Source organism: Onychostoma macrolepis, chromosome 14 (assembly GCF_012432095.1).
Source record: "Onychostoma macrolepis isolate SWU-2019 chromosome 14, ASM1243209v1, whole genome shotgun sequence".
NCBI classification, from domain to species: domain Eukaryota; kingdom Metazoa; phylum Chordata; class Actinopteri; order Cypriniformes; family Cyprinidae; genus Onychostoma; species Onychostoma macrolepis.
The window spans coordinates 19999649-20011820 of NC_081168.1; the positions used below are offsets into that span (position 1 = coordinate 19999649).

Genomic DNA, 12172 nt, shown 5'->3' on the forward strand with positions numbered 1-12172 from the left:
GCAGCGTCACTGAATCAGATCTTTAATTTTCCTCAGTCTTGTGGTTGCCTTGGTTTTATGCTGTATCTGAAAGTGACCATATACTTTGCACAGCTTGAGCCACAATTTCTCGAAACAGTTATCAGTGAAAAGTTATTAGCATTAGGATAGTATTCGCAAAGACATTTAGTGATAGCCAGTGACCATCCCAAGCAGAGCTGGGTAGATTACTTACAAATTGTAATCCTTTACTGATTCCGAATTACATGACAAAAATTGTAGTTTATTTGTTAACCTGCATGTCATGTGACCGTAACCAATGTCAGAGGACCATGAACAGGCAAATGTAATGCTTCATTATTAAAATATTTTGGTAACACTTTATTTTAGGGTCTCTTAACTAGTTGCTTATTAGCATGCATATTACTAGAATATTAGCCATTTATTAGTAGTAATTAAGCACATATTAATGCCTTATTCGACATGACCTTATTTTACATCCCTAATCCTACCCAATACCTAAATTTAACAACTACCTTACTAACTATTAATAAGCAGCAAATTAGGAATTTATTTAGGGAAATGTCGTGGTTAATAGTGAATAAGTGTTCCCTATTCTAAAGTGTTACCAATATTTTTAATATCTCAGGGATAATTCAAATAAAAATAAATTAGGTGAAAGAGGATCAGATGACAAAAATGTTGGTGAATTTGTGCATTTTAATGTGTTTGAAAGACACATGCTGTCCAAAATAATACTGGGTAAAGTAATCATGTAATCCATAAAAAAGTATCTGTAGTATGATTACCAGTATTTTAAATTGTAATTTAATCTAATTACAAGTACTTAATTTTTGGAATATGATTACGTAATACATAATCCATGTAATCAGTTACTACCCAGCTCTGATCCCAACTAACCCACCAACCAAAAAAAATAAATAAAAATAAATATATATATATATATATATATATATATATATATATATATATATATATATATATATATATATATATATATATATATGTATATATATATATATATATATATAGTGCAATTTAATATTTAAATACATAGAGTGATTTAACTTGAGTTCAATTAAATAAATAATTAGCCTGAAGAGGCTAACTGTTAACATTAGCCAACCTTGACCCCACTGACAAGCTATTAGCATTTGCATAATATTGGTGCCAAAGTCATTTCTTGATAAGCTGCTAAAGCTTGAGGGAGTGACACTATCCAAATAAATCATTGATATTTCTTACAAAAAGCATGTTGTTGGCTACATTTGAATGGATGTCAATAGAGAAACTTGCTTTTTGACAGCATGATGGTGTAATACTAAAGCTAACCGGCTAAACCCTGACCCCCATAGACAAGGTATTAGCATTAGTATAATAATCTGTGCAAGAGCCATTTCTTGATAGACAAATAGGCTACTAGAGCAACAGGGAGTGACACCATCCAACAAAATTAGTTACTGTTGAAACATCTACTGTTTTGCAGATTTGTGGCAAAAATGATTTTGTTAGCTACTTTTGAATGGATGTCAATGCTTTTTGACAGCATAATGGTGTAATACTAAAACTAACCGGCTAAACCCTGACCCCCTGGCCATGTTATTAGCATTAGCCGTAGCGTAATATCCAGCTAAAGTAATTTCTTGATAGCCGATCAGCTTTTAGTGCTTCAGGGAATGACACCGTTCGTGATAGCAACACTTACTTGACTATGTATTGTAAAATGGGTTGTATATTTGCTGCCCACATAAAAGAGAAGCAAATAATCCCTTGGCGTCCATAGGCGTACAGACTTTATCAAGAAATGCTGCTCTGATCTGTGTGTCTTTGTGTTCGCGTGTCCTCGCTTTGGACCGCGTTCACATCCTCTGTTCTCAGAACACACAGACCGCAGCATTCAGCTTAGAGATAATCTGGGCCTGCAGACAAAAAGGATTCAATTCAGTTTCTGCTGTCATTTATTTCTTTCCTAGACTCTCTCTCTCACTTGTGTTCTCCAGCAAATCTCTCCTCTCCAAATGTCCCTGTCTTTCCTGATCTGTCTCTCTTGATGTGCTTCTCACTTTCTTGGCCTGTCTCTCTCTCTCTCTCTCTGAACGGATTAGCTAAAGGTGTTTGCAAGCAGCGGTGCACCAGTCAAACTTCATTAATATTAATGTATTCGTACCCATCTGTCTGTCTCTCTGGCTAACTCTCTTTTTCTCTTTCTCCTTCTTTTATCGTTCGTTCCTAATCCCTCTCCCTCACAATCTCTCCGTCCCTCTCCCTGACAAACACTCACCATCGTATTGCTCCTACTTTACTAAAACTGTAATTCTCAGGTGTTTCAGTTATTTCTCATATGATTAATTTCTCATATCACCATTCAACTAATTTTGTCTCTGATGTTTCTCATAAACCCCATGTAACAAAGTTTAATATATATATATTAAATTATGTAATTTTTATATTACATTTTATGCCATGGTCTGTCTGAATACTCGATTCTGATTGGCTGGCAGGTGTTGATTAAATTCGTTGAACTGCACAGGTAGTTCCAGGTCAGTTTAATCACGTTCTATATTAATGCACTTCCTATAAACATTGGTAACCATAGTAACATATAGTTACAATTGAATAGTAATACAGACAAAAATAACCGTAATTTTTATCGTTCCGGTCAAATATTGCAGCACGAATATTATTAACATCTTTAATATGTGAATGCTGGCAAATGACCATGGCATAAACGGGATAATCAACGGCTAGCTGTGCGTTAAACGGTTTGAATGCACTTCGCGGAGGCACGACGTGGAGGTTCTTCGCCTCCACGTCGTGCATTCAAATCGTTTAATGCACAGCTAGCCATTGATTATCCCTTAGATATATTATTTTTCTGTATATCTGCCATTGGTTGAACTACAAATAACTTCACCCCCAAACTCACGCCATAGAGGACAACAATTGTACTGTGAGCTATGAGGATGTTAATTGATGGTATGTTTTTGTTGAGTACATCAGCCACACTATTTCAACTTAGAATTTAAACTCGTGAAAAACTACATTTCCCATGATTCTGCAAACAAATCTCCACCAATCAGAGAAAAGAAATAATTGTGCATATATACAGTATATACAGTATATATATATATATATATATATATATGTGCAATGCTTTATGGGATTGTAGTTCTTTCTCTCATTGCAGCTTTTAAGTACACAGTCTTGAACCTTTGTCTTTTTGTCCAATTTTTAAAACCTTTTTTTTTTGCTTCAAATCAAAGTTTGTAATGTCGTGATTCACCCCTTAGCTGGTTGGTTTGGTTAATATTTTATAACTTCTTAAATTATGATTTTTTTAATCCCCATGAGAGTATTTATTAATAAATACTACTACTACTGCTACTATTGCAACTAATACTAACATTTATTAGTATTTTGAATTAGTTTTATTTTTCCATTTTCCATTTTAATTTGAGTTAGTTTAATTTATTTTGTTGTGTTTTTCTCAGTTATAGTATTTTCTACATATAGTTTTTATAAATTTTTATTTCAGTTTTAGATTTAGTTAAACTAAAGCCATCAATCTAAACTAAATTAAAATGAGAAATGTTGTCTTAGCAACTAGTTGCAATTAAAATGTTTTTTTTTTTTTGCTTTTTTATTTATTTATTTTTTTACATTTTTATTTTATTTCAAGTGACAAAAATAATTTTTTGTTTTCATGGTTTTAGTTTTAGTTAATAATTTATTTTTAGTTAATCCTGCAAGTCACTGTTGCACTCCATTGGCTGAGCCAGTGTAACAACAATTTAAACAATAGGCTACATCTTCTGACCAAACCAAAAATCAGGTCTCACTGCATGATCATATATGGACTAGAATGTTTTTATTATTATTATTTTTGCGATTTTATTCAATTTTAATATCAAAATGTTAGTGAGAAGCAATCTGGACATCAGTCTGGACACTGGTTAAGAATGGTATCTCCTTTGAAGGCATCTTGAGTAAAACAGCTCCATATTTAACAAAGCACATACAAAAGACCTGAACCAGAAGCAACGCCACCTGTTTTACAGTAGCTTGTTGTGCATAACCCCCATTAAAGAAACATTTCTCTGTTTCCAAAAGGTGATCGAAAGTGAAGAAGATGAGGAGGAAGAAGAGGAGGAGGAGGAGGAGGAGGAAGAAGACCAAACCGGAGGAGGAGGAGGGTTCAACATCATCCCTCCGTTCTCAGACAAGGCGACAGTCACTAATCTGGGCTCTGAGGCTGGAAGAGTCCACAGCTCGGCCTCCACCTTCTCCATCCCTCATTTCCTACTCGCGGCCCTGCTGCTGATTGCCCTCCGCTGGGGGTAGAAACCCTCACTCACACACACACACACACACCTACACACACACTCTTACACAACACACAAACACACTTCCTCCTGAAGTACTCGCTCACATCCAGACTCTACCATCGAGGGACCGACAAGAACGACAGATCGAAGTGCGAAACGAGCGGACAACTGTTCTATCCCTCTTTCCTTCTTTCATTCATTCTTTTTCTCCTTCTCGGGAAGAGGGTCTGCTATAGATATAGCTGCTTGTTCATTAGGGAACCGCTTTCTGAATGGGATTCCCTGCCTGAATCATTTGAATCACACAGAAGATTCACGACTCCTCGGACTGACAGAAGCCGACGGTGAACGAATGATTTGGTCTTGCCATGTATCTATTGTATAATGTCAGTGTGCTTCAGAAAAGCGAGTTAAACCAGGAAAGCGTTGGCTTTCCTTGGGTTCGGAAAACCCGCTGTGTTTATTGTCGCTGATCATGTCGTCGTATATGAAATGAGACAAAATGTATGTGTTTGTAAGTACGTGATTCGCTTGACACGAGAGCAAAAAACCTGTCGAGCACGATTTCCGAATCTTCCCGTTTCACACGCCTCCGTGTCTCTGGAATCAGGCCGCACACCTAATCACACACACACGCCTCTGCCCTGCTGCGGAGCCGATCGCGCAGATGCAAGCGGTTTTCATTTATTGCTCTATCTGCGATGTGCTTTCATTTTTTGACTCAGCACAGACTGTGCACTCTAACCAGGGGCATAAATAAGAAAACACGTCCGCGAACAGAAAAAAACATGAGTAATAAAGCCGAAAATAAAGAAATAAACACACTAAATAAATAAATATATCGTGGCACAGCAGGTGTTGGAGTCCGGTCTGGGTTTAGAACCCGAGGGGAAGAAACAGGAAGTCATTTTCCAACCGCCTGTCGCCTGGTACCTCTCCCTGTGCCTGTTGTTTTACTTTCACAGAGATAATGGCTTACAACACAAACTGTTTATCTTGTTGTGTGTTCACGGGGACGAATTACTCGTGATGGGAACGAAATAGAAAAAAGAGATCAAGGGAAGGAACAGACGGAGACGGGGAGAGACTCAAACCCTCCAGCGAAGAGAAAAAACATACAGTCTAGAATCACATGCTTTTTCTGTTTCTTATAAATCTTTTGCTGACACCGATGCTTTTTTCTCAATCTCGTTTCTTTTCCTCGCTCTCGTGCATGTCCATCCGTGGAAGTGAGAGAGAGAACATGGGTGCAGTCGTACTGGATTCGATCGAGAACTTACTTCTCGACCGTTGATGGAGTATGTTCAGTAGGTATGTAGTAAAATTACAAGATTCGGTGCCTCGCAGAATCCTATTCCCCTTGGACCGCAAGTGGCAGCCCACTGTAATGCCTGTTCAAAAACATGACACATCATCACAATATTATCTAGATAATCAGAAATTATTTGACATAATGTCTAGTGTTGTCAAACGATTAATCACGATTAATCACTTGACAGCACTAATAATGTTATTTCTTTAACTTTTCAGTTGCTAAGAATTTTGGCTGGAAACAATTAAAAACAACTATTCATATAGATATATATAAACTTTAAAAGTTTACTGTGATATGATATTTGGTAACACTTTACTTAAAGCCTTTATGTATAATGCATTATAAAAGTAGTTTTAATGCATTAATTATGCCTTGTAATGCAACTTACAATGAATAATTGTAACCACAGTTATACATTATAACACTTATCAATTCATTGTAACACTATGCATTTTACCCTTTATATACCCTTATACCCTTTAATAACCTTTTATAATGCGTTACAAATAAAGGCCTTAAGTAAAGCGTTACCCTTTTTTTTCAAGAGTCTTTGATGAATAGATAGTTCAAAAGCAGGATTTTTCACTGACAAACAAGTTAAAAAGACTAATTAAAAACTTAAGAAAATTCTTCTTTCAAAAAATCCTTGAAACAAGATAAAACGACACAGCATAAGACATTAGGACCTGTTTTTAAAAAAAGCACAAATGTATTTTGTCTTACTGAACTAGTAGATTTTTTAGTTTTAAGAATAAATGAGTTGAAACTCTTTAATACTCACATTAAAAATACATTGCTTTTAATATCTAATGTAGTGCTAATGTAAGTAAATGAATCTTGTTTTAAGGATATTCAAATATTTTTACCGATAAGTAAAAAAACGATTCAGTTCAGACGCAGCCTCCGTCTAGTTGGGTTTTTAGAGCATGAGGGCTACTAAACACATTCACCTCCCTCCTCCTCCTCCTCCTCCTCCTCCTCCTCCTCCTCCTCATCTTCTCTGGAAGAAATTAAAGCTTAGCTAAAGTGCTCATATCTCATCTAGCATTCTCAAGAAGCACCTTCGATTACACCGACATGACTTAACAATCAGATTCTGAACTGATCTATTATGCGGAGGAACATAGAGGGGTGCGCTCTGATTGAACAGACGTCGTGCTCCTCAACGTTTTCTCCTCCGTGGCAAGGTCAGCGAGCCACGCAGCGCGCCCGCTCAATCAGTAGGGTTAATTAAGAGAAGAAACGAGAGCGCCTCTGGATTGATGCGCCTGTCGAAATAGCGGGCAGCCTTTATGATGGCTGTTGTTATTTTTTAATTGTTATCGGGGGCCAGTGTCGTCCGCCCAGCCATAACAGAGGGAGTCAGAGAATGAGTGACATCGGAGGAGGAGAGCAAAGGCATGGGTGTCAGTGATTCACATTACAATATTTCAAAAAAATAAACAAATAAGCCATGCGTTAAATAAATGCACATTGCAGAAAAGTTTTGGGAGGCATAGACAGAAGAGCAGTGTTAGCTGTGTTCTGAGACCTAGCAAGATTCCTACTTAGCATTTGAAGGCTACTGAAATGCAGTAAGATATAATACCTTGTTTTGGTCAAATTTTAAAGCAGGCCTACACTTTTCCAGGATGTGGGCGAATAATGTTGATTATAAATATGTTTAATTAAATACCGTTAAAAACTGATAAAATAGTTCAATCTAATTAAAGAATGACTATTTTACCTAATTATTGTGCATATACTGCAAAAATGATTTCTTAATGAGTTTTTAATTAGTCTTTTTTAACTTGCTTATCCGTAAAAATTTTAAAAATCCTTCCGGCAACACTACAAAAGACATTAAAACTTAAGCGAATGTATTTTTAATGAGTATTAAAGAGTTTTAAATCATTTATGTGTAAAAAATAAAATCTGCTAGTGCAACATACACTTGTATTATCGGAAATCATATACTAATATCTTCTACAGTGTTGTCTCTCAATTAATGTTATCTTGTTTCAAGTATTTTTGGAAAGACTAACTGGAGCACAAGACAAAAAAAGAAAAGAACACATAAAATACATAAAAAATAAACTTGTATTCTTTATAGTCTTAATATTTTCTGTCATGCTGTTTTTCAAGTTATCTTGTTTCAAGAATTCTGAGATATTTTAACTGGAAAACCTGGCAATTGTTTCCCCCACAATTATAATTTTTTGACTTGCTTTTTAGTCACATATATGTAAAATCCTTAAAAGAAACTACCTGAGAAACACCACATAAGATATTATAGCTTGAATGTAATATTACAGTATTTTGTCTGTTCATTAACTCATTTATGCTTAAAATACTTACTGCCAGTGCAGTAAGACAAAATACACTCCAGTTCTCAGAAAACATTAAGCTGTGTTGCTTCTCAAGTAATTTAATCTTGTTTCAAGGATTTTATATATTTTAACTGTAAAACAAGACTAAAAGACTGTATTTTTTGTGTATTGGCATATCATCCTGTTAGCTTAGCAACATGCTAACATCAAACTCAAAACAGTAGGCTAAGTCAAGTTGTAATGCTTATAGCACAACTTCACTAATAAAGCTGGTTAACCAGCATAATCTTGCCTGGTTAAGCTAGCTAATCCACCTGGGACCACCCATGTCGTGAACCAGCGTTCAAAACATGCCCAGTTCTGGAACAGAGCTAGAGAGACGGATCCCACACTAAATTAACCATAACAATTTCGCTGTTTGCTTGCGTGTGCCGCATTACAACCACGACTTGGCCCATACACAGATTTGCTTAATATGAGTCTAACATTTCCTCTGCGCCCATCTGCGCCTGTGTACACAAGAGAAACCTGCCACGGCGAATCCTCTGCGCCGAGCGCTAGATTGCAGGGAGCAAGGGACAGGAAAAGAGATAAACACACAATAAGGGATAAAGGGATGGAGAAAGTGGAGGAGAGAGAGCGAGAGTATGGGTTAGAGAAAAAAGCACTCCGGCGAGAGAGCTGCAAGCGTGATGGAGAGAGAAAGAGAGGAGCGGGAAGATTGCAGGAGAGAGAGAGAGAGAGGAGAGAGGAGAGAGAGGAGTTTACCCTGTAGGCTCATAGCTTTATTATTATAGTATGCGGACACTGATTTATTTGGCGGCTGCAGGCACCCGTACTGAAACTCATTTCAGTTGTACTGATGTTGATTCGCTCTCTCTCTCTCCTCTGGCTCTGCATTGTGAGCCCACTGGACTGTGTGCCACTGTTTGTCACCCCACAATGCACCATCAATTGCATGAAAATAATCACCACTGCTAATGTTTTTCTAATGAAGATGCCCAAAATAGTCTGTATTTAATCTTCTTTTATGGAGTGCACTTATGTTTTTTTTTTCTTTTTTTCACAGCGCTGTATTTTCGCTTTTAATAATGGCTTGACGGATTTATTTTGTCTTGTTTTGCAGTTAATTTTAATGAAACTATCAACAATGAGCACTCTACCCTACTTAAACGTTGCAGGCCCACATGGAATCAGCGGCTGCTGATTTCTGGAGAATTGGAACTTGTTTGTGTATTAAAATGCAATCGTGTTTGCACACGGATTGCGTAAATTGCTTTCAAACAGGTCGCCCGAAGACTCTGCTATTGGTCGGTAAAACTGATAGTCCAGCCCAGGATTCACAAAAAGAGAAATGATTTGAATGGGCTTTTTTTGTGCCCATCTACAGATTGCTGGCGTATAGTTGTCTCTGCATATTCAGCATTCAACATTTAAATATAATTAATTTCAACTAATTTGGAGGTGAGTGTTATTCCATCTCCAAATTTAAAGGTGCAGTCACACTTTAGGCTTTTAATTTGGAAGGATAATTGAAACAAATTCAGCTATTTGTTGAACGTTTGTCATTTTTTCACAATGCAGTTGTCCGATTTTATAAAAGCACTCTTTATTTAATTTAACATGCCACTTGTATTCTTTGTATTGAGATATGAGGTCAATAATGTTACATTTACATTTATGTGTATTGATTTACAAGGCAAAAAAGGATTTTCTAAACAAGTATATTTTTGTCTTATGTTTTGGTAAATATCTAAACATTCCTAAATCAAGATTATACAAAATTATAAAGAGCAGTTTTCTGAATAAATGATCAAAATTAAGTGATTTTTGCTTAAAACTTTGAATTAAGTAAATTTTTTTACCCCATTGATTTTAAAGTATAAACTCACTTAATTTGGATAAATATCTCAGAAAACAAGACTCTATATCTTAACTAACTTTGCTTTTTTAAGTAAATGTATTGTGATTTAAGAATGTTTAGATATTTGTACTGTAAAACAAGTTAAAAATACTCAAAAAAAAAATCATTTTTTGTGGTGTACCAGACAGTTATTTTAATTTTTTTTTCCAAAGTGACTTACAAATGAGAAATACAAAACAAGCAAACAATGTTTTTGGTGAAAAATCTTTTCACTATACAAATTTGCAGGTCAGAGTTGACCAAATATGAGTTTTGTATGCATCATCGGCTGAATCAACTAATCAACAAAGAATCAGGATTGAATAGAAGTGACTGGTGTAGCTTGACCACAACCACACACATTTTTACCATGCATTTACCTCCAATCCAGTGCAGAAATGTGTGCTGATTCCGTCTGGGCCTGATTATTTGCCTCAATGTTGGCGCTGAATGATGATTGTGTCCATCATAACCCAGAGTCATGCAGTCGGCCAATCAGAGCTCCCTCATTACTGCACATGCTCAGTCATGCTCAACGCTCCATAAACATTAGGGAACTGAAGTGGGAAAACACTTAAATAGCACACAAGATTAAGTATTAAATAGTCATTATACTTGAAATACTTGCCATTTGGTGACTGGTTGAGTGGAGATGTGGAGTGTGCTGTGGTTCGAGCATGTCTCTCCGTGCCATGTTGAACTTGCCTTTAACAAACCTCCTCCACACAAACACACCTGAACCCTTCCTCGACCTCTGGCCTCTGGGTCACTTTTCGGACCTGTTTTACTGTGCCGGTTCTTTCCTCTGCTCATCTTCTGTTAATGTGCCCTGTTTCCTATCAGGTGTAAAAATGAGAATTCACTGTTTCTGTGATCCATGATAATGTACCATCTCAAATAAAAGAAAGAAAACAAATCAACCGCTTGTCTAGATGTCATCTTCTCTGCCTGCGGTAGCTGAAAGACGCAGCGTGTGTCAGCATGAACGCGCAAAAATGAGATTAAATGGAGCTCAAACTGAGACTTTTGCATAAGTTTGCTGCTTCTCAGGGGTTTCGCTGGAGAAAAACCTCACACGTGTCTCCACATGGAGTCTACAGTCAAAAAAGATTCAATACAAGCATTTCTCATTAAACTTTTTTCGAATGAGCTATATTCAAATTATAGCTCTAGACTACTGTTGATAAGAATATTTAATGTTTTTAAAAGTCTCTTACTTTTACTAATTTAATACTTTTTTAAAAGTCTGTTATGCTCAAAAATACAGTAAAAACAGTAATATTGTGAAATATAATTAAAATAACAGTTTTGTGTTATATTTTAAATAATGAGATAATTTATAATAATTCAGTTATTTATTTTATAGCTCTAGACTACTGTTGATAAGAATATTTAATGCTTTTAAAAGCCTCTTGCTTTCACTTAAATACTTTTTAAAAGTCTGTTATGCTCAAAAATACAGTAAAAAAGTACTATTGTGAAATATAATTACAATTTAAAACAATGGTTTTGTAGTAAATTCTGACATAATTGATGATACATAATTAAATTATTGATGATCAATGTTGAAAACAGTCGAGCTGCTTATTATTTTTGTGGAAACCTTGATTTATGATTCTTTGATGAATAGAAAGTTCAAAAGAACAGCAGTGGTTTTTAAATAGAAATATTTTGTAACACTATAAATGTCTTTACAGTCACTTTTGATCAATTGAATGCATTCTTTCTGAATTTAAGTACTTATCTTTTAAATAAAAAAACGTTTTAATGGTATATGTCAACATTTGACTCATGAATGATTTTGCTTGCAAAGGCAATCAGACATAAGAAAAATCCCTTTAGGGCTTTAGGAGAAACATCTAAGATAAAGCTAATTACTGAATTAAACAATCAAGCCAAGTGGAACACAAAAGAAGATGTTTTAAATATGTCTATGTGTATTATTGTCCAACAACCACATTGGACCCCATTGACTTTTATTGTGTTTTTCTTCTTTTGTATTCATGGAGAAGAAAGAAAGTCATTCGGGTTTGAGTAAATGACAGAATTTTCATTTTGAGTGAACTTTCCTTTTTAATTGCGATCTGGGTGTGTGTTTAATGTTTGATGTTTTGCATACATTATCAGTGATTCACACTGGCTCTGAAGTGAGTTTGTGCAGTCGGTGACCTCCCCTGGGGCGTGTCATTGTTCTAATTGCATCTGGGTTAATCAGAGCATCATCACCTCTGATAAAGGCAGCCGAGGTGCTGGTGGAGTCTCTCCGGCATATGGAAGCCGGTGAGAAAGCGTTTATTTATTAATCAGATTTCTCTGTGTC

General features: G+C 35.8%; 1 protein-coding gene across 1 annotated transcript in view; it reads left to right on the forward strand.

Moving 5' to 3' along the window:
- The window catches only part of gfra3 (GDNF family receptor alpha 3), a 28893-nt gene extending 18654 nt beyond the window's left edge, over positions 1-10239 (forward strand). The window contains exons 8-9 of the mRNA XM_058798886.1: positions 4111-9694; positions 9934-10239. Coding sequence (XP_058654869.1) covers positions 4111-4341 — 231 coding nt within the window. The 3' untranslated portion in view covers positions 4342-9694; positions 9934-10239. The remainder of the gene's footprint in view (positions 1-4110; positions 9695-9933) is intronic.
- The last annotated feature ends 1933 nt before the right edge of the window (positions 10240-12172 follow it).